Raw genomic sequence first — 26,784 nt, forward strand, 5'->3', positions numbered from 1 at the left:
TCCTTCTCCCTCTTGAAAGTTGTAACACTGAACATTTTGCACAGTGCAATGCAGGCTCCGACGCTAGAAAATAGGAGAAAATGCTTGCCTTTCCCGCTGCCATAAAGCTGTGGGGCCACACTTCCCCTTGGCGTGCAAGTGCTTCCAGGCCAGTGAAGATGGTGGTGTTATGATGCTGTTGAGCAGAATTTGGCCCTTGGAGTTCTACCTTTCTGAATCCATATGAGCATTTGGTACCTATGTTATCTGGGTGGTCAAAACCCACCTGCTAATCCTCTCATCTGCACATCCACCTGGTACCCTGTTAAACCTGAGTAATTCTGACCACCTCCAGCAGCTTTATCAAAGCACTGCAACACTGTGGTTAGTGCTGCTAGCCTGACTAAGCACAGAAACAGGAGATAGATAGTCTTTTCAGGTAGCTACACAACATTCTTGCCTCTTCCACAGTTCAGCGACACGTTGATTTGAGACTCAAAAGCTCTGTCTTCCCACATCCTTTTAATTGTACCTTCATCCAGATGATGTATATTCTCACTTTAAGCTTCCCACTTGGACAGTCAGCTTGAAGTTATTGGCCCTTAGCCATTTCTAGATATTCTGATTACTCCAGGGGGAGGAAAACAAAACACTCAATGTACATCAGGGACACGAAAGCCAAGAAGTTTTTCCAGAAGAATACTGTAGGGAAGAGCCTGTGAGAGCCATAACTGGGGCACAGTGGATCATTCAGTAAGATATTAATGTTTCTGAATTTATATGATATCTTTTATTGAAGGTGCCATCAATATAGAATACATATATTACTTGTGTATATGTGTGTGCATGTATGCAATAGACAAGGCTGGACCGATTGACTTACTGAGTCCTGCCCACTGCAGATGGGCAGTAGCAAGCCATGCAATGTATATTTAATAATGTACCCACTTATTTTTTCTCTTGTCTTCCTGTGTGCCTGATCTTTTACCTCCTGTGTTAGCACTTTGGGTCATAGACTAGGTCATTTTATTGTTGCTTTCTGTAGAAGCGGAGTTGTTCACGTAAAACTGAAGTTTTAGTTTTCCAGATAAACCATAGAATTCAGAAAAAAAACCTGAAGAGGCAACAGAGCCAAGATTTTTGTTATGATTATTATTCTAAGAAAAGAAAAAGGAGCAACAATAAAAGTAATTTTGAGTCAAACAAAGCATAATCATTTTTTAATCTAAGAGAACTTTTTTAATTTTAAATATAATACTGCACAAGTTTAGAATGAAATGTTTTCCAACACCCTCCCCCCAAATAATTTATGAGGAATTTTCACAGTATCATTTTTCAAATTATCCAAAACAATTTAATGAGTTTAACATGAATTTGTAATTATTTTAATCTCTTTGAGCTGCCATTTTTGGATGACAAAATGTTTTTCTCCCAAAACTCATCTCTATATGAAACCTCTTAGAAAAGAGCTTGAGGCCAGGCCTGGAGCACTAAATGGTATCATGATACAGGAAATATGAGAATCACAAGTTGTACAGCAGAATTAGCTATAAACATGAGTGTGCCTAGCTGAGGAATGAAGGATAAGTGAACAGTCTGTGCACTCAGCTGATTTCTGTGTCCAGGTTAAAACCCCTATTCCATGAAGGAGCCGTTTGCTGGCTATCTGCAATACTTATAGGACTCTGTTATCATACTGCCTCATGACAATGTCTGCAACCCAACCATAGCCAGCTCCCAGAGATGCTTAAGTTTGTTTTCTTCCCTTGGTGGAAATTTTTCCAACTCTCATGTTTCTCATTTTTCATATGCTCATAAAACAACTGTTCATATACTCACAAAATTGCTGACTCGTATTCAACTTGTTGTCCACCAGGACACCAAGGCCCTTTTTAGCAAGGCTTCTCCCTGGCCACACAGATCATAGAGTTATGGAATAATAGAATGCCCTGAGCTGGAAGGGACCCACAAGGACCATCGAGCCCAGCTCCTGTCCCTGCACAGGACACCCCAAATTCACACCATGTCTCTGAGGGCCTTGTCCAAGTGATTCTTGAATATCGCCAGGCTGGTGCCGTGATGCCTCCCTGGGGAGCCTGTTCCAGGGCTCCACCACCCTCTGGGGGAAGGACCTTCTCCTAATGCCCAGCCTCACCCTCCCCTGGCACATCTCCCTGCCATTCCCTCGGGGCCTGGCGTTGGTCACCAGAGAGCAGAGACCAGCCCTGCCCCTCCTCCTGCCCTCGGGAGGGAGCTGCAGAGCGCCATGGGGCTGCCCTCGGCCTCCTCTGCTCCAGCTGAACAACCCAAGGGGCTTCAGCCGCTCCTCGTACGGTTTCCCCTCTAAACCCTTCCCCAGCCCCGCGGCCCCCTCGGGACACTCTCCAGTACCTTTATACCCCCAATGTCCTGCGGCGCCCAACGCTGCCCACAGCACTCGGGGTGAGGCCGCCCCAGCGCGGGGCAGAGCGGGACAATCCCCCCCCAGCCCGGCTGCGATGCAGGGCTCGGTGCCCCCCAGGGCACGGTTGGCCCCCTTGGCTGCCAGGGCACGCTGGTGGCTCGTGTTCAACCTGCCGTCGGCCAGAGCCCCCCGGTCCCTCCCTGGGGAGCTGCTCCCCAGCCCCTCGTTCCCCAGGCGTCTGTACAGCCGGGGCTGCCCTGCCCCAGGGGCAAAACCCGGCGCTTGCCCTTGTTAAACTCCATACGGCTGGTGATTGCCCAGCTCTGCGGTGGGTCCAGACCCCTCTGCAGGGCCTCGCCGCCCTCGGGAGCACCAACAGCTCCTCCCAGTTTTCTCTCGTTAGCAAACTTCATTAGTATTCCTTCCAGTCCTGCATCCAAGTCATTTATGACGACATTAAAGAGTACCAACCCTACGGTACCCTGGACAGGTCTGCAAGATGGATCCCTGTGGAACCCCACTAGTGACTGGCCGCCAGCCCGACGTAACCCCTTTCACTGTGACCCTTTGAGCCCGACCCATCAGCCCATTGCTCACCCACTGCATTAGGTGTTTATCCAGCTGCGTGCTGGACATTTTGTCCAGGAGGGTGCTGTGAGAGACAGTACCAAAAGCTTTACTGAGATCGTCGCCTGTACTGGGCTCTTTGGTTAGAGGTGCAGGACTTTGCACTTGTCTTTGCTAAACTTCATACTGTTCTTGCTAGCCCACTCTTCCAGCCTGTCCAGGTCTCTCTGTAAGACGGGCAGGCCTCCCTTCAGATGTGTCCATTTGACCGCCCACTTTAGTGTCATTGGCAAACTTGCAAGTGTGCTTTCAGTCCCATCATCCAGGTCATTTATGAGGATGTGGAACAGCGTGGGGCCCAGTATTGGTCCTTGGGGTACAAATAAGTTAACCTGAATATTAGATAGTTACCAGGGTCAGTGACCCAACTTAGTGTAAAAGTGACTAAGAAAAGCAGAAACAAGTAGATATTTGCTTGTCTCTGTGCAGCCAGATACTGAGCATCAGTAACTTAACAAGCCGTTTTCTTTTTTCCTGCCTCATAGGAGAAGGGTTATGATGGAACTATAGCTGGAGCCATGGAAATGTGGGGAGGGAAATGAAGAAAGGAAATGGTCATCAGGAAATCTGTCTGCCAGTATCTATACTTGCAGAAGAGTTTTTTCCCTTGTTAAAGGGGAGAATATGACTCTCACTTTCCAAGTTAACCCAAAAGATTGCAACTTGCTATATGGGTCTTTAATCTCAGCTGATATTTATAGTTAAACATAAAACTATGAGGATTCCAGATGTTAGGATATTACAACATGAAAGCAGGTTGGCATCCCAGGCAATACTGTATTTTTCAGGACAGGTGCCTTTGTGTTTACAGTCATGCAGGCAGGGATCCACCCTCCAGTGATCTTGTGCAAATCCTAAAGTGAGTCTTTCTCATTTTTTTTCTTCCCCTTTAGCATGGCTTAAAGGTTGGCCAGAAGAATAACCATTCTGTGTCTCATGAAATCCTTAATTATAATTCAGAGTTCCCAATATGACTTCCATGCTGGTGTCTAAAGAGACACAAAAAGATCTTAAGCTTGCATGAAAGAAATGTCTTTGTGTATCCTATTTTATGTCAGCGTAACTGGTGGAGTCCCTGTTCTGCTTACTTTTACTCAGTGGTGTAATTCCGATGTACTGAAGGGTTAGGAAGTTCCACGCTGTAGGGTTTAGCTATCATGCAACCTTTTCTTCCTGTTTTTAATACATTCTCCTTTTATTTACTGAGGATAATTGCATTTATTTTCTACCTTACACAAACCTGGCATCTCCTTGTAAGTTCTCTGGATACAGTAGAAGCATCAGTGAAATTTTGGTCTGTAATACCCCTGTGGGACAGGCATATATTTTGACACCAGCTTCCCAGACAGAGGACAGAATTTGTGGCTTGCCCAAGGTCAGTCATTGAATAAATGCATATCATTCCAAACCCCTGACAGCCAGACTCTTAATCTAAAAGCACCCCACCCTGCTTAGACAGGTTGAAAAGTATGATTGCATTAACTAGAATCAGCCAAAAATGTATTTTGCATTCTACTTTTTTATTAAAAACATGCCTGGGGCATTTTTTAGAACTTTACTGAAAACTGTGGTTTTAAACAAAAAAAAAAAATCCCAAACTTCTTCTTTATTAGCATGTAAAAAGCTGGAGAAGTGTTTTATAGGGAATCTATTGGTGAGAAGATTAGTGTGTTGTGGAGAGCTGATGTTTTTATCTGACCAACAGATCACAGAGATTACATTTTCCTACACTGATTTCAGTCTAGACAAATCTAAAGCTGCGAAATTCCTCCAGTAGTCTTGCTTGCTCTCTAGAGGTAATCAGTACATTTTCTGGATCATAAAAGCATAGGTATTACATATGTAAATGCTTATGTGATGCAACTTGCACAGACATTTAAACACTCAATTTTGTCAACTGCTATGGTAAAAAACTCTCCAAAAGATTGCAGAGCATTGAGATTAAATGTCATATATGAATATGCAGAGGTTTGCTAGGTTTCATCAGATATAAGATAAAATGTCAGATCTAGATGTAAACAGCCCAAAATTCCCAGGGATGTGGATTGAGGATTTTTGTACAATCTTCTTTCTTCTGGTAATTTTTACTAGTGAATAAAATTCTCAAGTAATAATTGAGGAAGTGTATAATTTTGGCACACAGGCTGCAAGTATAATCTAGGGCTAAAGCTGTGTGAAAATGTTGTGCCATATATATTTAATATTCCAAGGACTATGATTAGCTACACCTGCTATGCATAATCATGTGTAGTAATTAAAGATATTTGAGAAGAGAATACAGGTTTGGTAGATTTGCAAGAAATGAAACAGATGCAATATTGGCCTGAAACATTTATTGTTTTCCTCTGAAGCTTTTTTTTTGTTTTGTTCACAGATAGAAATTTACTTTTTCTGCAATAAATGGCCCATGCAAAATGGATTGAAAGTGGCAATGGAGGACATTAAAAGAGCTGTTACCAAGTTATTGTTTTATAAAACCCAAACCTAATATGATCAGAAAATGCCTGTAACTTTTACTTAATTCTCCTGAAAACACATCCCTTGTAAAAATTTCAGCAGACCTTAATTGAGACCAAAGTTGAGAACAAAGCCAGGAGGATTTTTTGATGCTCATGGGAGAAGATGTTTTAAAGTAAGCCAAAGGGAAAATAAGTTATTTTTGTATCTTTGATACCCATGTGGTGGCTCATCAGGTGTGAGATGGCTGAACCTGCTGATCTAAAGAGTCAGCTCTGCTAACTGAGGGCATCATGGCAGAGTGAGGGACATCTGTGGGTGGTGAATCTGCCGGCTGGGAAGGAAGGCCCACTGTTCGTCTGGATGTCACCATGAGACTGTGCCCTAGATGACAGCCTTGCCAAGGCAAAACACTCCTCTGCATAATTTGTTTTGGTAAATCATGGAGGAATAGACCAGAGTTGGAGATTTAGCAAACTAGGTCAGGATTGAGGCTGAAGTGGCCATATGATTTTTCCATTTTGAAATACTAGAAATTACTTCCCCTCAAACTGATCTGTATCTCAACCTCTAATAAATAGCTATTTTCCTTTTTCAGGGATGTTATTTCCTTAATTCTGAAGCCAGGCTATAAGATAAATGGCATTGTTCATTGTCAGTATGGTCAGTATAGAGAAATGCATATATATACATGTATATTTATATGTACAAATGTATAAGCCTATGAAACTTTATCTTCTTGTTTCTATGAAGAGCATCAAATGCTTTTCTCATGATGAATCCAAGGAACCTTGCCCATTTCGCACGTTCGTTGTTGTAAATGGAGTGTAGCTTTTTGTACCACCCTTTCTACTTCTTCTCTACATTCTTCAGGTACTTTTAAACAGGCGTGCACCAGTGTTTAGCTGCATAAAATGTAAAAGATGTGTACATATGTATTAGGAATAGTGACATTTGGAAAACGTGATTGCAAAGTCAGGTCCCTGACTATAGGAGATAACGTTGGCCCTTAGGACAGCAATCCTTTGTGAGGACGTGTCAGCAAATAATTTGTGTCTGCAATTGTTATCTGAAATTCTTGGCTTCTCCTTTTAGCCTTAATCTCTGAGGATAAAACACCAGGTTTGTCATTTTCAAAACTGAACTCCTGTATTTAAGAAGGTATTTAGAAAAATGGCACCATTTTTAGAATTTGTGAAATCTTGGAGAGCCCATTTTTTTCCTTATGAGATTAAAAATAGCTCAATGCTCCCAAAACACCACACCACCTTCATTTAAGAGTCTAGTTCTGGATTTGACACCCACCTCTCTAACTTTCTGCCTTAAGATGTTGCCTGTGACCTGAGCATAAGCTTTTTTATCATTGGCATGAGGCAGCTACATTTTAGGGTAGTGGTTCTTGTGATTTATAAAGCATTGGTGGTCCAGGAAGCCTGAGTAACTGATGCACACATCCCCCATGGATTAATTTCGGAGCCTGTCAGTTGAAGGTGAAAAGAATTTGGAAACAGAAGGTATGAAGAATGGCTGGCAAAGTTGGGTGTCTTTGTCTTGAGGAGAAGAGATGGATGAGAGATTTAAGAACTGCCTTCAAAAACATGGAAGACTCCTGTGGAGATGAAAGACATAAATTGCTCCCCAAGTCTATCAATTCAGAAATAATGGGCTGAAATTTCATCAAGGATAATTTTAGATGTCGGCAGGAAATGTTAAAATAAAGACAGTGAAACATTACTGTAGCGTGCCTGAGTGGGTTGCGGAGTCCTGTGGAAGTTATGCAAACATCCTTAGATGATCCCGATAGAGACGATCTTTTCCTGAGGAGGCGGGGGGAGGGAGGATGCACCAAATAACTTCAGAAGGCCCTTTCAGGACCTATTTTCAAAATTCTGTAAAGATGCTTAGTTGTCTGCAGGAACTTTTGAGGTCTGACAGTGATTTATGGGTCCAAAGGCCAGGGTGTTGTAGTGGGAAGATCTGGTAATTAGGACTTTCTAAATACTGCTGATGAAGACAAAGAGTGACTGCTAGGGAGGAAATTAGTTCAGAGAGATTCTCTGCCAACCCATGTACTTGGTCGCTCTCAGCCAGTCTGCCTGTTCTTGTAGAATACTAATGCGCGTAAAAGGTTGTGCAATATGTAAGTGTAGAGGTTAGTCCCACAGAAAATGGTGTAGAGGGTCTAAGCTGAGCTTGTGGCACCAGGCAACCGAAACTGAGGCAGGTTCCTTATCTGGGACCTCTCCTCAAAGCCCAGTAGCTCAGACATCATGCCTTTTCTCCCAAGGCACTTCTGTACTCTTATTTATCATTCCTACTTTGGTGATGCCCACAGATCTGAGTCGGTCGCTGGGTTTTATTACTACTAGATACCATCCAGAAATTTTCTGTTACCTTCTGGAAGAAGCTGCTGGTATTAATAGTCAACCCAGGCTTCAGGAGAGACAGAGGAAAGCGGAGAAGTGAGTTGATCTGGAGTGAATCAGGGACAGAGCTGAGGACAGCAGCCTACGTTGTACAGCCTCTCTAGGCTTGATGGCTGTTACCTTTAAGGAGACTAGATGCCTGTGTTTATGCAATTGAAAAAAAAAAAAGAAATGTGAATTGCATCCTGCAAGTATAACTATATTATTTTCCTTAGATCTTAGAGGCATATCTATAATCCAACCAAACTGCTGAGTGTTAGTTGCAGAGCTTTACAGGGGAAGCACTGCATTTTGCAACAATTAATTTTGCAGAGGAAGCAGCCTGTTTAAAGACGCCTGCAGCAGTCACTAAAATATGTGTTGTTTTTCAAGGCCACCAGACACGCAGTTGGCTAGGTTGGCTAATAAACAAAACAACAATGCAAAAACCCAGCCTCGTGGGGTTTGCAGGAAGAAGGGATGAGAAATAAAATGAATAATGCTTACCTGTTAGGGGTGGATGAAGACTATAATTGTTTAGCCCCCAGCAGATCCCTGCAAGGGTTAAAACTGACAAAGATATTAGTTGGTGACTGCTAAGATTGTTGGTTTGAAGCTCTGGGCAAAACACAGACTGTTATTTACCGGACTTGGTCGATTTACTTCTTAATGCAATAATGACCTGTGAAATGAAACGTGAGCTAGACAATTGTTCCTCATTGTTTCCAGTAAAACATCCTTTCATACCCCATTAAACCACCATTAATTCCATTTGAAAGAGAAGCAGGCACAAACACCCAGGGATATCTCTCTCCTTTCCTCTTTTCCTCTCTTTGTGGGACTGATCAAGGCCTGTGGATAGCAAAGCAGCTTTCTCATCCATTTTAGGGGGCGTTGGGCAGCCTGTGGGGCCATATTTCTGAATAAGCACCACAGAGACCTACTGGATTGGCACCCAGTGGATCACATTCCTGAGTTTTGCAGAAGAGCAGATCAGCTAACCTGGCAGACGGTCAATTTATTGACGTTAATACACCATGTTTCTCTCTTTTTTAGGCTGGCTTCCTTTAAGCGTGAAATTTATGTGATCATGCAGTGTATGTTCATATGCATGTGTGTCATCTCCCACCCAGTAGTTTTTAACCCATTTTCAATTTCAATCAAAAGTAGTAGATGGATACCTTCTCAAAGATATTACACTCCTACAGGTTAATAAATATTTAGGTCTGGGAAGAAAACCACTATCAGTGAACCCTTCTGTCACCCCAAAGGAGGCTACACCTTGGTATCCATTTTCTGGATACCAAGAAATGTTCTTTGGAGAGAAACTCCAGTTTTGTGTCCCAACTAAAGGAAAAACTTTTGCACATTGGGAGTTGCCAGGGAATCCAGCCATAGCTCTGTAATAAAGCACTGGTTCCTTTTCTCATGCAACTGGTTTCTTTAACTCCTGACTCTCCTCTGCTGTGGCATATTATTAAGTATAAGAAAAAATAGAAATATAAAACTGGAACTTTTGAGATGTTCAGATTTTATCCAAGGATGCCCAATCAAAAAACAAAAATCCAAGATTTTTTTTTCCCCTTAATCAGAGCTCTAACATGAGGGAGAAGCCATCTGAATTATGAGATACAAATGCTTCTTCTCTTCTGGAAAACATTGGTGAATAAAAGCAGACAGAAACTGTTTTCCTACTGAAGTTTCCTGAGATTATTTTTCTTCCATTAAAAAAAAAATAATAAATGTTTAATGCTTAAAATATTTCAGCCAAAATAATTTTTGTTTTCCTCCATATATTCAAGAGGTGGGGGTGGGGCACATGACCTGATTTTAGTTAAAACAGGGTTTTTTCAATAATAATATAGAAACCCAACTTCCAGAGTACATTTTCAGTTAGCTTTAATCATTGTGAAATATTTAGGACAAATTGTCCCTCAGTTATACTGACATAAATCTGGTAGTCCTCCAGACTCACTAAAGTTATAAAACTGGGATTATAACAATTTCCATTCATGCATGGGATGTTGTTACTGGGCAGACAATATTTCTAAATGTGAGAAATTGATTGATTTATAATCCCCAGTATAAGGAAAAGAGGAGACACTTGGGTGGGATGTCGTGTTGGAGATGTCTGTTGCTGAATGGGCTTTGTTAATACTTGTTTCACATAACACACTGGTAAAGTCTCCTTAAATCCAGCACATCTGCATGCTGAGTGGTGTGCACAAAAGGAGGGGAGAACTGGAGGAGGTAGAAGGGGGGACAGTTCTGATGCAACCCAAGGTCTAGCATAAGAAAGTAAAAATCTCCTGACACGAGGTTAGGCTTCACACCATCAATGGCCCCCAGTGCCCCCAACCTCAACTCCCTTTTCTGCTCTTTCATTCTGCCTGACCTGTCCAAGATCCCCAACCTCAACACACATGTCTACCTCCGCAAGCCATGACGCCTTACCTCCTCTGTCTCACAGGACCCCCAAGATCCATCTGCCTCCAAAGCAAAACTCTGACTCTGTCACTTCTTCCTTCCTTTCTGCTATGATTTACCACATCCTCCACAAATCAGTGGTCTAATGCCAAACCTCTTAACCTCCAAAGCCTTCCCAATCCCCAACCAAACTGCCTTGTTCCTGCCTTATAGCCATACCTGAAACCTTACCTTAGACCATGGAATTTAATCAGTCCTTGGCAGGCATTGTCCAGGTAAAAGGAGGTTGCCATAGGTCAATGGCTTTTACCCAAGAGCACCACAGAATTTCATGCAATCACAGTTTGACAGCCCTTATTGTAACATGTTCTGTCATCATCTCTGTTTTTCAGTTGCTTCTACTTTTATATTTTATTTTATTTTTTAATACTATATACTTTTATGGTTTTTGCTACACTTGATGCCTTTCTTTTCCCATGCTAGATTTATACCTGGGGTAAGATTTTGTCTGCAAGTTTGCTCAGAAATGGTTCAGCTGCAAAATGAAGCTTTTGTTTTTGTTTTTGTTTATGTTAGGAAAAAAGTCTCTAAACTCTAGAACCTATGGGTTTGCAGTAAAGGATTGAAGGTTAGCAGGGAAACAGATCTGAGGTCAGTGAAATGTTTTCTATACACTGTCCTTACAAAAAAACTGTGTCCAGAACTATCTATGAAAATAAACTGCAGAGATTTATTATCTTCTGATGTGCCGTGAAAGATCTAAGCTTTGACTATTTGTGAAAATTTCAGTTCCTGCTCTGCTGCATTATTTGAAGCACAGACATCAAACGCTCTCCTTTCAGCCGTCTCCAAAATCCTGAGTATTTGGAGCCTTATATCCCATGTTCTAATTCCCTTGCATTGTATCTGCTCATTAACAAGAGAATTCTGGGCACTTCATGGCCCTTGCTGCTGTCCAAGGCACTGTGTCCCTAGGGAGCAAACATGTGTTATGTCCTATCTTTACAGATGTCGTGCTCTTTGGCCCAGGTGTCTATGAGGTAGTTTCAGAAATGAGTCCCGTTGTCTGACTCAGTTCTCTCTGGGGTGCCATGTCACCACAGGACTTATTTTTCCAGGCCCAGGACAGTGTTCCGGGCAGTGGTGTGGGGCACAGGGTATGTTTCCAGCCAGCCAGTGGTTGCTTCCACCATGGTGAGCACATGGTGCTTGCCTTGGTAGGTTTGTGGGAGAGTGATGTAATCAGTCTGCCAGGCCTCCCCATATTTATACTTCAGCCATCGTCCCCCACACCACAGAGGCTTTACCAGCTTCGCTTGCTTGATTGCAGTGCATGTTCCACATTTGTGGATAACCTGTGCAATAGCGTCCATGGTCAAGTCCACCGTTATTTTGCATCTCTCCCTTGATGGCCTGAGGTGTCATGGGCCCACTGAGCTAGAAATCCTTATGTTGCCAGTCCAGATCCACCTGGGCCACTTCAGTCTTAGCAGCCTGATCCACCTGCTGGTTGTTTTGGTGTCCTTTAGTGGCCCGACTCTTGGGGACGTGAGCATCCACATGCCGTACCTTTACAACCAGGTTCTCTACCCGGGCAGCAATATCTTGCCACAATGTGGCAGCCCACATGGGTTTGCCTCTGCGCTGCCAGTTGCTTTGCTTCCACTGCTGTAACCAGCCCCACAGGCATTTGCCACCATCCAGGAGTCAGTATAGAGATAGAGCACTGGCCACTTTTCCCGTTCAACGATGTCTAAGGCCAGCTGGATGACCTTTACCTCTGCAAACTGGCTCGATTCTCCTTCTCCTTCAGCAGTTTCTAATGCTTGTCGTGTAGGACTCCATACAGCAGCCTTCCATCTCCGGTGCTTTCCCACAAGGCGACAGGACCCGTCAGTGAACAGGGCGTACTGCTTCTCCTTTTCTGGCAGTTTGTTATAGAGTGGGGCTTCTTCAGCACGTGTCACCTCCTCCTCCGGCGATAATCCAAAATCTTTGCCTTCTGGCCAGTCCATAATTACTTCCAAGATTCCTGGGCGACTGGGGTTTCCTACGCGAGCCCGCTGGGTGATCAGTGCAACCCATTTACTCCACGTAGCACCAGTTGCATGGTGTGTAGAGGGGAGGTTCCCTCTGAACATCCAGCCCAGCACTGGCAGTCGGGGTGCCAGGAGCAGCTGTGCCTCAGTACCAACCACTTCTGAAGCAGCTCGGACCCCTTCATATGCTGCCAATATCTCTTTTTCAGTTGGAGTATAGCGGGCTTCGGACCCTCCGTATCCCCGACTCCAAAACCCTAGGGGTCGACCTCGGGTCCCCCGGCGCTTTCTGCCAGAGGCTCCAGGTAGGGCCATTCTCCCCGGCTGTGGTGTAGAGCACATTTTTTACATCTTGTCCTGCCCGGACTGGCCCAAGAGCTACTGCATGAACTATGTCCTGTTTAATTTGTTCAAAGCTTGTAATTTCTCAGGGCCCCATTTGAAATCATCCTCACTTGACAGAGAGGGCTTAAGATCATATTGTAATTTGGAATATGCATTCTCCAAAAACCCACAACGCCAAGAAAGCTTGTGTTTCTTTTTGCTAGTTGATGAAGACATGGCTGCTATTTTGTTGACCACATCCATTGGGAACTGACGATGTCCATCTTGCTTTTTATTCCTAAAAATTGGATCTCCTGTGCGGGTCCCTTGACCTTACTTTGTTTTATGGCAAAACTGGTTTTCAGAAGGATTTGGACTGTTTTCTTCCCTTTCTCAAAAACATCTTCTCCTGTGTTGCCCCACACAATGATGTCATCAATGTATTGTAGGTATTCCAGAGCTCCACGCTCCGGAATGCATTATGGATCAGTCCATGGCAAATGGTAGGGCTGTGTTTCCACCCCTGGGGCAGTCAATTCCAGGTGTACTGGACACCCCTCCATGTGAAAGCAAACTGTGGCCTGCACTCTGCTGCCAGAGGGATTGAGAAGAATGCATTAGAGATATCAATTGTGCCTTTGACTCCAGTTCATATTGAAGTTCTAGCATGTCTGGCACAGCAGCACTCAACAGTGGAGTGACTTCATTCAGGCCACAATAGTCTACTGTTAGCCTCCACTCTCCATTAGACTCCTGCACTGGCCATGGGACTGTTAAAGGGTGAGTGGGTCTTGCTGATGACTCCTTGGCTCCTCAGTTGGTGAATGAGCCCATGGACGGGAATCAGGGGGTCTCGGTGCAATATTGCTGCCGGTGCACTGTTGTGGTGGCGATCGGCACCTGTTGTTCTTTGACCCTCAGCAACCCCACAACAGAAGGGTCCTTCAAGAGGCCAGGCAAGATAGACAGCTGTTTAATTCTCTCCGTCTCCAAAACAGCTACACCAGAAGCCCACTTGTAACCTTTTGGGTCCTTGAAGTACGCTCTCCTGAGGTAGTCTATGCCAAGGATGCACGGAGCCTCTGGGCCAGTCACAATGGGGTGCTTCTGCCACTCATTCCCAGGTAGGCTCACTTCGGCCTCCAATACAGGTAGCTCTTGGGATCCCCCTGTCACTCCAGCAATGCTGATGGGTTCTGCCCCTTTATAGCTTGACGGCATTAAGGTGCACTGTGCGCCGGTGTCCACTAAAGCTTTATACTTCTGTGGGTTGGACATGCCAGGCCATCGGAGCCACACAGTCCAGTAAATCCAGTTGTCCCATTCCTCCTCTTGGCTGGAGGCAGGGCCCCTCTAGTCCTATCACAGTATTCATTATTCATTTCTTGTAAATACAAATCAGAAATTCCTTTATTAAGATCTGAATTAGGATCATCTCTTCTACTCTGTCTGGGGAACAGCCTACTGGAAACTGGAGCAGCAGCTTTCCTGGAAGAACCCCCTTTGCAATTGTTTTTCTTTGTAACACACACACTTGCCTCTAGGCTCAAGGTAGGTTTTCCATCCCACTTCTTCATGTCCCCTCCATGGTCATGCATGTAAAACCACAGGGCGGCCTGTGATGTGTATGCACTATATCCTCTCTCTTGAGCAGAGGAATGCTTACTCCTAAAGGCTGAGATACTGGTCCATATAGGTGGGGAGTAGGGCATATCCTTTTTGAGTTGCTGGAACTACCGGGACAGTTTCTCCACAGCTGAGACTCAGGTCATAGGGAGGAAAAGAGGCTTTCTTCATATTTCCAGAGTTGGCCAGCCAATTCATCCACTGTTTGTCCCACTCCATCTTTCCATGCCAGTACTGCCAATTAGCTGGCATATGATGAAGGTCTGCTTTGTACAATCTTCCGCCACATGGGTCAGATGCACTCGGCTTCATCTGGATCTTTGAATAACTGCTTGTTGTCCAGGTCATCATAAATCACCTCCAGCATGGCTAATTCCCTCAGGTACTGGATACCTCTCCCCATGGTGGTCCACTTGACTGGGTGACATATAACACATTCCTTGAAGAGTTACCTTTCTTTCACACCTGATAGGAGTTTCCTCCAGAGGCTGAGGGCTTGTCTTCCCTAGAAAGGGATCCCAGCTGGGTAGCTTCCTTACCATCTAATTCCAGGCTACTGGTCCCGTTATCCCAGCATTGGAGCAGCCAGGTGACACTGTGCTTGACTGGCTGATGGCTGAAATCCTTTTGCATATCTTGCAGCTCACTCAGGGATAGAGATTGGGTCATTACCACCTCATTTGTGAGTTCTGCCTCTTCCTCCTCCTCTTTTCTGATGGCCCTGCTTCTGAGTAGCCTCCTTCATCCACTTCTTCCTCCTTCCCCTTCCTAGTAGGAGTTTCTAGTAGGAGTTTCTTCCCTGAATAAACAAGCTGACTTTTGCATCCAAGATTTCTTCCTGTGCATAGGGGTGACTGGTACTGGCACAGGTAGGTTGTCTGCTTCAGCTGCAGTGCCTGTCGCTGGGGTTGGAGTAGCCACAGTGCCTGTTGCAGGGGTTGGAGTAGCCACATATCCAGAGATCTTCTCTTCCCCTTGAGGGCACTGAATAGTGTTGAAGGCCTCGGTAGGCATGAGCCAGGCCCCAGCAGATTGCAGTGAATTGTGTCTCTCTGGAATTGCCAGGGTGACAGCATAATTTTACAAATATTTTACTAATTTTTCAGGAGTCTGCACTTGTTCAGGGGTGAAGTTTGAAAACATTGGAGGCACCCACTGTTCTAGGTACTTGCCCATACTATCCCACACACCATGCCACTCATAACTATCCAGACTTGGAGCAGATCTCTGGGTAGTAATCTTAAATAGTTGTTTAACCTTAAACAAGACTTGAAACACATTCAGGAGACATAACAATAGAATCATGCTGGTTTGAACATCTGAAGCATATTCAAAATTCTCAAGAGCTGTTGTAACTAGCCCAGAAGAGAAGGGGAAGGTGAAGGAGCAGGGGAAAGTGTCCTCCTTTGTCTCCCCCATAAGTTGACTCTCCAAGGAGAAAATGTAAAGAGTGTAATTATTAATAGTTTCCAAGAGATAGCTCCCAAAGTATGGAGATTTTGGCAATGCTGAGTACAGATATCAGACTAGTCTTACAACCAGTAATTTTATCATATGATAAGCCAGTGTTACACACTACAGCAAAAAGATAACCCAGAGACAATAAACAGCTCAACAGAGAACATATACAACAAGTTAGGTGTCCATAACACAACTCTCAGAACAATCACAACACTGAGAGCAAATAAATCAACATCGCAACCAGTGCTGCTGATGAATGCATATAACCGATTTGTTTTAACATGCTCTGGTCAGATCTGTTGTTATCTCAACCCTTCAAGCCCCACGTTGGGCACAAAAAAAGACTGTCATGGTTTAACCCAGCAGGCAGCTAAACACCACGCTGCCATTTGCTCACCCTCCGAAATGGGATGAGGGAGAAAATCGGGAAAAAGGTAGAACTCTTGGGTTGAGATAAAAGCAATTTAGTAGGACAGAAAAGGAAGGCAAAATAATAATACTAATAATGAATAAAGAATATACAAAACAAGTGATGCACAATGCAATTGCTTACCACCTGCCGACAAATGCCCAGCCAGTCTCCAAGCAGCGGTCTCGCCCCCGCAGACAGATCCCCCCAGCTTTTTGTTCAGCATGATGTTATAGGGTATAGAATATCCCTTTGGCCAGTTGGGGTCAGCTGTACTGGTTGTGTCCCCTCCCAGCTTCTTGTGCACCTCCAGCCTCCTCGCTGGCAGGGCAGCATGAGAAGCTGAAAAGCCCTTGGCTTTGTGTAAGCACTGCTCAGCAACAATTAAAGCGTTAGTGGGTTATCAACATTATTGCCAGCCTAAATCCAAAACACAGCACTATACCAGCTACTAGGAAGAAAATTAACCCTATCCCAGCCAAAACTAGGACACATACTCGGTCAGTTAGAAGCCAAGGCATTAAACAGGGTCATCTGTGATGGAAGGAAGAAGAGACCTCAAAATTTAGCAGTCAGGTAGTATGCCATCAACTGGGAACATGCTGGTGAGATTTTGGTTAACCAGCCTTATTATTAAGGCACTGAGCACAATTTACTTTGTGTAGGATTGAGATTTTTATATATACATGCCTCTATATGTCTCAGTGACTCTTTACTTATAAGATGGAGCCTTGTTTAAAAAAAAAACCCCAAAAGGATCCTTACAGAAGGATTCAGCTGCAGTTCTGAAAAGAGATGGAGAATGAGAAGTGCGAAAGCCCTTGCCATGCATATGAAGAGCAGGGGCCTGGGAAAATAAGTCCTTTTTTTTTACTTCCCCTGTAATTCTTCCTACATAGCAGTATTCTGAATCAGAGAGAATCATGACTGTGTGGTTGTGTGTATGCAAGTGTGTGTGTTTATACACACACATGCAGGCACTGTCCTCACAACTGCACTTGGAAACATTTCATCATTTTTTCCCTCTTATCTTCCAAATATTAGCATTTAATGAAATACACATTTCCTTCATTTATTTTGAACCTACTCCAAGGCCAGCAAATACCAGAACCTCAAATGTTATGACAGGATAGATTCTTTATTGGTTTGTTTTCTTTTCATTCTTTCTGTTTTCACTGTGATTTTTTTTTTTTTTAAGATTATAGACCCTTATGTTCTAACTCAAGGAGACTGGTTTCCAACTGAGGTAGACAAATATGTCCAAAAAAATGTCCCTGAGACCCATCCAATGCAGACAGCTGTGCAGCAAACAGGAAATTGAGGAAGTCAGGTTCATCAGAGACACAGGATTTCCTTCGTGGATGTTTCAGATAAAGCATCTTTAATTTTTCCACGCTGGTTCAGTGCTGTAAAAGAACCATGAGAAAAGCAGAAAAAAAAAAAAATCACCTTGTGGCTTGAAGAGCGTGTCGTGAAAGCAGAACCAAAAGACAAGTTCTTGTGGGGACCATCGCACGCTGGTCATGACGACATGACCTTTTTTAAGCAAACTCACACTTGTCTGTGGTCCGGACTGAGAGGACATGAGCCAGCTCTGAATCAGAAGCTGTGTCACACAGACGCAGAAGGGTAGGACTGGCTAGAATGGGCACATTTCCATGCCAGTGTGGTTACACAGCTTCCACTTCAAGTTGGGCATGGTCCTTCTAGTTTGAACTGTAGGCAGAGCAATCTCAGGTCTACCTCTAAAGGGCAATTTCAGTATCCTAGCTTACAACATGCTGTGCTAGAGGTTTCACTGCTGGAAGACTTGCGTCACAGGAGCCAGCAGGTTCAGCCATCAGCATGCGAGGAATGATTTATTGTGAGAGTGACAGGGAAACACAGGCTGCTGCTGCAGAATCACTCAGCAGGTCTGAGTTCATTGCAGAACTCTGCTAAAACCTTCTCCTGTGACTTTGAAGAAGTCACTTGATTATTCTGTAAAATAAGGTTCCTTCTTTTTTTTTCCTCCACCCATTGATTTGTGATGGCTCTTGACATTTCATTGCTGGAACTGAAGAAGTGTCTACGTAGCATCTGGTATGTGATTCCAATCTAGTTTGAGGCTCCTATGAAACACTGGGAAAAATACATACAGTAATTAACAGTGTCCATGTGGCATTACTAAAGCAGGCAAACACTTAGATGTCTGCCTGTATGACCTTAGTTTGCCTTGCTCTCCTATTTGTGCTTTTAGGTTTTGACACAGTCTTGCATTACATGATCACAGTAACAAGCAAACAGTTTTGACTCATTTCGTCCCAAATGTGATTGTTCTGGAGATGGCTCAGGGCTGTGTAGTACCACATGTTTGTACACAAGAGCTCTCTCTGCCTTATCTCCTGGAGAAACTGAAACATGTGGGATGAATAAGGACCAGTGGAGAAGAAAGGAAGGTCTCACAGCACAGGTGGTTACTGAAACCCATCTGAGTAATAGAGCAACTTTAAACAAGTCTTTTAAACCAAACCATCTGCCCATGACCTTGTCCGCATCCCGATAGCATTTCATCTCTTGCTGAGATCCAACCATGCCTGAGCATGGTGCCGGAGGGTGCTAGTTGCAGGGACCAAAACTGCTCTGGGGAATGTCGTAATGGTTAAAGTGTGTGGGTGATCATGAGCCAAAGCGTGAGATTGCATGCTAACTTTATTTGGTTTACTGGTGTAGATGTGGTCTGACACACCAAAAAAAGCGCAGTTAGTACAGAAAACATCCATCTCAGATTCAGCCATAGTACACCAGGACAGGGACTCAATAGGGCATTTTAGCTGATGAAACTGCAAACGTTGACTAAGCTTGGACCAAGACGTTGGTACACCTGAAAAGCAACTTTTCACATTATAATTACTGAGACAAAGCATGCAAGATCTTCATTTGTAAGGCATATCTTTGACTGGATGTCATCTCTCTCCCAAGGTGAAAGCACATGTGATTGTCACAATGAACACCTTGGGGTGCTCAGGATATGTGGCATCAGTATTAATATAATTATTAGTTAAGGTAATTAGTTGAAAAGAATGAATTAATTTCCTAAAGTGTTTTTGGAGAAATAGATCAGTGTTTTGGAAAAATAGTCAATTCACTGGCACTGTGTTTAAGAACTGAAAAAAAAATGTATTTGCGTCTTGGCTAATTACACTGAATACTCAGTCTAAGAACGTGCCAAGAACATAGTTATTAACTTGCCATATAAAACTTTACATATATTTTAATATACACATACATAAATATATGATTATAAAATCATCTTACATTCTCCAGGCACTGGGAAAAGTGACACACAGTGAGACAGCTATCACACTGAAGCATAAATTGGTCTAGTACATCTATTCTTTTCAAAAAATAGGTGTTCTTTTCTTTTTTCTCCCACATTGTAAATTGACAACAGTACCTCAACCTGCCTTAGAAAAGAGGTTGTCCAGATGGGGTAACTTTGCAACTGTAATCTACCCCAGAGTGGGGGTCATGGACCTGAGTCAGATATTGGCCCTGCTCGGGACTTCTGTGTCTTTGGTTTTTTTTTTTGTCTTTTCTATTCTTTTTTACAGTTCTGGGTAACTACCCACTAATTTCAGTTTCAAGAGGCCCTATTTTCTGGTTGCTTGGATAAGGCAAGTTGAATTAAAACGTTGGCATAGACCTTACTTGAGAGACCGGTAGAGGATTTAACTTCTGTGCTTGACAGGCTAATTGGCCAAGGTTTAAAACCATCAGTTATGCAATAAAACTGCATGCAATTAATTAAAGGGAGCTGATTATTTTCAGTCAGGCTCTGTTCCTGAAACATCCTCCTACTCACTAATAAACTTTGTTCCTGCAGTGGTTTCTCTGAAATTAATAAACACATTGCAAAATAGAGTAAGTCTGCCTCATTGTTTTCTTCCCATGCTCACTAGGACGCAACTGTTACTGGACTGAAAATGAAGTTTCATCCCTATAAGGCCCATCTTGCAATCACGCTATTTTTTCCCCCTGTGGGACTGATAGGAGATTGTAGCATTAGCTGATCAAAGGCACTAACTGGGTTCAAGGTTGTACCAAAAATAAATATGAATGAAGTAGAGGGTACAGCTCTATTGGATAAATATTCAGTTGAAGAAGATACTTGGTAAAAACAATTTCCCTAACAGCGGAGGAGAGTCCTTGGCTCTTCTTGGACCTCTGTTACTGGTTTGGTGCACCTTGTGACAAAATACTTAAACTAACTGTGACTAAAGTAAAAGCATACCCCACACTGGAGCAGGGCTGGGCTGTGATGTCTGCGGTCTTTGTGCCTTAGGACATGGGCACAACCGCCTTCTTTCCATCTCTGGAGAGGGAGCTAAGAAATAGAGCAATAGCAGGGCCTGTCAGGAATGAAACCTGGTAGAGCACAACTTGTTGTGGGGCAGAGGAATACGCTGTGTCACTTGTTGAGGACTTTTCTAGCCCTCTAAATGTTATATGTTATCATTATAAATGACTAGAGGAGTAAGTAGAGCCAATAAAAGTCATTTTTTCATTGTGGCAAAATTATATGATGTCTCCCTTACTGCTTGAAACCACAGTGTAAGACAGCTAAGTCAGCTTTAGAGAAACTATTTTGTCCAGCTTGCTGTGCATCCTGCTTCAGGTGGCTGGCTTGGACCTTTGTGCAGTGACAGAAACCTGCTTTCTTCTCCTTTGCCTCTCTAGGGCTCAAGGAGGCAAACTTCCTCAGTCACTCAAATTTGCGTCTGAAGTAAGAAGGAAGCCCCGTGGAAGTCAGTGGCCACCCGTAACTAAAAACACCCCGCGTTCTTGGAAAACCTGCAGCTCTCTGGAGAAAAGGTCTGGCTCTGTGTATGCCTGTACAGCACTCCAGAGAACCCCAAACTGGCCGGAGCCCAAGTACAGGTGCAGTGCTCTCCACGACACTGTCGTGCAGACAGGAGTCAAATCCACAACTCCAACACTGGCTTAAAAATGAGGGTCAAGGTTTAGCATTTTTCTAGCATCTTGTTGAAGGCGGTGGTTGCTTGGGGAAGAATATTAAGCGTTTGTAGACTGACTTTTTTTTCTCATAGCCATGCCTTCCAAAGCAGTCATTCAAGGACAGTTTGACCTGAAAGTAGGTCTAATTCCTGTGCTGTTTGTTGATGTAACTTGTCTCATCCACTCTTTTAGCCATTCTAACCTCCAGTGACAAGGCGTCCCAGAATCTGTGTGACTGACAACTTCTGGGCACAAGGTCATCCTTAGGAATTATTATTAATAGCGAACAATGCCTCCACATTATGGCAGACTAAACAAGTCATTCTTGTTCTCTAACATATTCATGTATCAATGTTGATGTTTGCAGGGTTTTTTTTACTCCTCTCTGTGAAGTGAGTGTGGGGCCTGATTCAGTAGAATGCAGTATAGAAGGTAACTTTTTTACTTTGGTTGATTTTACTTATAGATTATGTTTCCAAAGAAGCCCTTTGTAACTAAGAACTCTTCACTGAAACACTGAAGGGCTCACAAGTTATGGGATGGTGGATTATGGAAGAGGGTGGGTGGGAAAAAGTCAATAATAATACCAATAAAAAAACCATCTTTCTGATCAAAGCAGAAAATGCTTGAATAAAGATTATATTAAAAAAGAAAAATGTAGAGGTCTTGTTAAAACCTCTGGGTTACTGTCCAGTTATGTGGATTTTCCCTCTAGTGCTTATTCTGGCATTCATTAAACCCTGATAAGTTACATAGAAACACTTGAAAGAATGATTAGAAATGCTATGTGTGAGTAATAGAATTGCTTAAAGGGAAATGGAAATTCTTAAAGGGAAATGCATACTGACATGGAAAGTGAACTTGTGTAATTTTCTCATTGTCTAGGGTTATTATCTTATTCCTCTTTTTTGTGGGTGTTGAATTTGTGTGCTTTTATATTCGCAGTTTGGGGGCTGCTTAGGAAAATAATATTGCCTTTCGCTTGGCTCTAGTGGGAGGCAGATGTGCTGAAGGTCTTTCAAAAAGCATAGTCTCTTTTTTCAGGTGCATCTCTTTGACAGGGTTAGGCTAGAGTTTGGGGGTGGGGGGGAAGTAAAGAATAAAAAAACCAAAACAAGCCAGCATCCCTTACTCAAAGCCAACCCAGATCCTTCCTCAAAGTTGTCTGTGTGACCCATTGGAAGGAGAACGTGGTGGCCTTGCCTGTGCTCCCAGTGTGCAGTGAGCATGGAGCCACATGTCCTTGGCTGTTTCATGTCTTTACCTCAATGTGACCTATTCACAAGGCCTCAATGCCAGCCTAAGCTCTGCTGCTCCAGTTGTGATCATCTAGAATTGAAGTCAGAGTGACCTTAGGACTGTGGTGAAAAACTCTATGAACGTTCCCTGGGAAAGGACATGTCTAAACCTTAAATAACTTTGTTAGGAGTTGGACACCAGGCACCAATTCCTTGTGTCACTCTGTAAATCTCAGTCTGTGACTTGAAGTGTCTGGGGAAGGTAAATTCTTCCCACCAGTTAGTTGCGTCCAAGAACTAGAACGTATTAGCAGAGGTGTGATGGAGGACCTAGGAGAAAAAGAAGTTGGAAGCGAGAAATGAAAGCAGATTGTACCACCAGCTGAGCAACCTTGATGTTGGATTGCTTGAACTGTAAGAGCAAAAGTCCAGCATGCAACTCCTTTTACGCTACTCCTCAGCAGCGCCTCAGTCTCTGTGTGTTTGCAGTTGTTTAAGAGCTATTGTACTATAGCATATGGGAGTGGAGACTGGGAGTGAAGACCCTAGGCACCATCTTACAGCCAGAGATTATCCTGCTGTAAGGAATTTACAGCTTTAAAATGAGAAAAGAGGCAGGAGGTGGAAACGGAGGCACAGCCAGGTCTGTGGGTTTCGAGCAAGTGCATGGCAGAGCCAGAAGCCTTACCGTGGGTGGTCTGGGCTTGGACACAGTTTCCCCTGCATCCACCAGTGCTGTTAGGGTAACTCAGCTTCAGACCCCTTTTCACAGACTAGCTGTTTCATGGTTAACAGGTCTATAGGGTCCATTTTGGCATGGAAAGGGCATAACGCTATCTTGTCAACAGGACTGATGAAGGAACGCTTTGTGTTGCAGGAAAGAATGCAGCCAGCACCTTTGGGAAGCTTTTTGCTTGAGTAAAGGTTTATTGCTTGCTTACTTGGTGTTTCTCTTTAAACAACCACAGTGTTTAGTGCCTGCAATGTCAAGCACTGGAAGGTTAAATCAAAATTAACTTGTTGCTGCAAGAGCAAGTTATATTCCTTTTCTTTACTCTTCCTGTTACAGAAATAATTTATTAGCACTGCAAGGGCTCAGGTAGAGGGGAACAGAGCTGATCCTGCGGCTGAATTATGAAGTCAAGCTATAAAAGCCCTAATCTAAACTGTGGGATAATGAGATGTGAGAGGATTTTCTGAGGTCTGCTGCTGATACATCATGTTTGTTTAGTAAGATGGGAGTGTTTTCACTGAGATAAAAGCATAGATTTAATTGGGAGGTTTCAAAAACAACCTTCAATACTTCAAGCCACAGTGATTTAATGGGACATGGACAAGTATCTTTTAAGCCTTTCTGAGGTTTTTACTCTACCTAAGATTTATGTGAGTATAATATTGACATGTCTTTCTTTGCCAATGTTATCTACTGGAATTTGAGGAGCGTTTTTCCCTCGTATTTTCTTTTTCAACAGTATGGTCAAAAAAGTCTCTAATTCAGAGGATGAAACCCTGCACCTCTGAACTAAATGTCTGTGTTGACACAACCCTCAAAGAGGGATTTGTGGAGAAACTCAGGGCTTGGTGAGCTTCCAGATCCATCCACCAATTACCCCCACAAAGACCACACAGGCCGATGGTGGCAGTGTAGAAACACCTGCAGCCTCCCACGGACAGCCAGTCCAGGTGTGCCTCGCCATCTACGAAGCTTTCAGGCAGACAGAGGCTCACTGCATCACGTGTGCTCTGAAAGTTGGTTTTCCCTTCTTTCTGGGACCTGTAGTTGCCAGTTTCTTGTTGCTCTGGGTGGTGGGTCAGGTCTTGAGGGAGACATTGTGGTGCGCTAAGGAGAACTCGTACATGTATCCTGAATGTCATTGTTAGGGTTAGAATAACTTGCTTTTTCAAAAAGATATTCAAGTTCTACTCAAAAGATTCATCTTGCCTAACTGAAATAATTTATCTCACCCTAAAACTGGTGTCTGAGATGCATAAAATTCCCCTGCAAGGTGTTGATTTCTCTCAGTTGAAAGAGCCAAGCTCAGATGTAGAAGCTCATGACTAAAAATTTGAACATGTAAGCTAGATAAGAAGCCAGACCTACGGGACTTTCAGAAAGAAAAAAATGCATGGAGACTGTTTCCCACATTGTCAATGGAGATGTTCTCTGAACTAGTTTTGTAAGACTCCATTGTTCTTTGGTTGATGGAAATATAGTAATGCAAAACCATGGTGCTCTGAGGATGGCACTAGGCATCAAGGTGGGGTTTTCCAGTGAGATCTAGAAGAGACATTCACCCCCTCTTACTGAAATTTCCTGACAGTGGGTGCCTATCATCAAAATCTTGCCAGACTCACTGTTAGATCTATAATCTAGTGGTGGATGTGAAAGAAAAAATATATATGGGCAGTACAGCAGTGGTTCTGATCCTTTGCCTCAGTCATTATGTGGCCTCTATGTTTTGTGCAGTGTCAATACCTAGATTTGTTCAATTTTACTCTTGGGGTTTTAAAAAATCTTTTTCAAGCTTCCAAGATAAAATTTTAATTTTTCCAGTTTTATCTAGAAAAGTCCATCTATTTTAATTTCACATGCAAGTTGAGTTTTCATTTTTGTGTGTAAAGGAACATTTTCAACTTTCTTGGTTTCTTTTGTTAATCTTTTTTTTTTCACATACGTAATAGTAAAAGGAATATAAAGCTAACAGTCCCACAAATATTACTTGAAATTAGATAAAACTGATGATTTTAAAATTCTTATTCTGTTAAAAAATCAGAAAATTGAATATTGATGTGAAAGTTTTGAGTTGTCTAAACTAAGAGGTGGTCCTGTGAGCATGAAAACTTGGGAACTGCCATTCCCTAAGTTTTCAACTTTTGTGACTGATTGATGTTGAAGAAATTGAAAGCTCTGAAGAAATCTTTCCCTTCAGCTTAAAAACTTGAGGATGAAAGTAGTTTTGCTATTGAAAGGTGTTTCTAAGATATCTCCTCTATCTCCTTTAAGTGAAGATGGTGAGTGAACTAAAAAATGTTAGGATACATGAAGGCAGAGGTAGAGGAACACGTCCATAGTGTGACTGCATAAGTCTTCCTTCCATGAGAAATCCAGTAAAAAGACTAAGTTTCAACTAAAAGAAAAAAAAGGATTTAAATGAAAAATTCCCTAAGGCTCACACTACCTATGTAAAAATAACAAAGCTCTTCATATCCTAACGTGTAAATGTGCCTGTGTTTCTGAAGGACTGATGTGTCATCCCTGACCTACATGTGCTCTTGACCCCAGCACTGTCTTTCCTCCTCTCTTACAAAGCTGAAATTATGTGTTGTGTTAGAACCCAGGTATGACTACACCCCAAAATGAGGTGACTCTTCGTCTGAGGAAGCCTCAGAAGACCTGTTTTTCAACCTGTTCCCAGTCACAGAGAGACGAGCAGACGTAGCCATATGTCTATCTTGACCCCAGGGATGTCAGAGGGAAACCTCACAGTGGGTTAAAGGCATGCAGGTTCACTTATGTCTTCCTGAAGCTCCCGAACAGAAACCATCTGTACCAGGGAGTGTGGATACGTCCTGCAGCCAAAGGGAGTGGAGGTTCCTTCATGCAAGTCTTTATTTTATTCACCCAGTGTCTTTTTACTCTCTTCAGCTTGCATTGAGGCTGTTAACTAGTTTCCTTACCATCACTGAAATAGGCTAATTGAAATCAAATTTTAAATAGATTGGGTTATTGCAAAAATGCATTGAGTTCATTGGTGGAACTGCAGAAAGCTCCCTCTGTTGCATTCATATTTACACAAAAGTTGAGGATCATTAAACAATTCTATTCTCCATTTTGTAAACAGATACCGTTATCAGTTTTGATGTAAAATATTGCCAAAACTACCTTAAGCATGTATTTTAACTGAATGTACACATGACGTGTCATGTGTTTGTAATACCTGAAATAAAGTATGCATGCATATATATATATACACACACACATTGCAAGGTAATAGCTGGTAGATGAATAATGGGATTCTGCTGTCTTTGGTATATAGACCACTGGAATAGTGAAGCCATCTCTTCCTTTACTCCTACTGCCCCAATCCCTTTGGTCACCATCACCCCCCTGCAATCCAGTGATCTAAAAAACATGGAATGGCAGTGACAAAGCATCAGAGGGAGGCTAAAATCCGTGTGGCATGTGACATAGAGAAAAGGTCACATTGCCCTGCATCAGCCCTCTCTTAAGTCAAGTTAATTAATGGTTCTTTTTTTCTCTTAATTCAGCTGGATGGGCCTCCAGGCAAAGTGCTATTTGTAACGGCACCACATTCTGGAGTCACCCAGCCTGACACTGGTTATGCCCCTGCATGTCCCCATGTCTTCAGGCCAGAAGGCATCAGCTCAG

General features: G+C 43.1%; 1 protein-coding gene across 8 annotated transcripts in view; it reads left to right on the top strand.

Moving 5' to 3' along the window:
- The window catches only part of PKHD1 (PKHD1 ciliary IPT domain containing fibrocystin/polyductin), a 277,932-nt gene that overhangs the window by 197,572 nt on the left and 53,576 nt on the right, over positions 1–26,784 (top strand). For 2 of the 8 annotated variants that reach the window (XM_075086587.1, XM_075086589.1), the window contains one exon: positions 5,385–6,064. The exons of the other annotated variants lie outside the window; for them this stretch is intronic. In XM_075086587.1, the coding sequence (XP_074942688.1) occupies positions 5,385–5,498 (114 nt within the window). In that variant the 3' untranslated portion in view covers positions 5,499–6,064. Of the gene's footprint in view, positions 1–5,384; positions 6,065–26,784 lie in introns of those variants that run through there. 8 annotated transcript variants of the gene reach the window in all.

Source organism: Phalacrocorax aristotelis, chromosome 3, assembly GCF_949628215.1.
Source record: "Phalacrocorax aristotelis chromosome 3, bGulAri2.1, whole genome shotgun sequence".
Taxonomy (NCBI): Eukaryota; Metazoa; Chordata; class Aves; order Suliformes; family Phalacrocoracidae; genus Phalacrocorax; species Phalacrocorax aristotelis.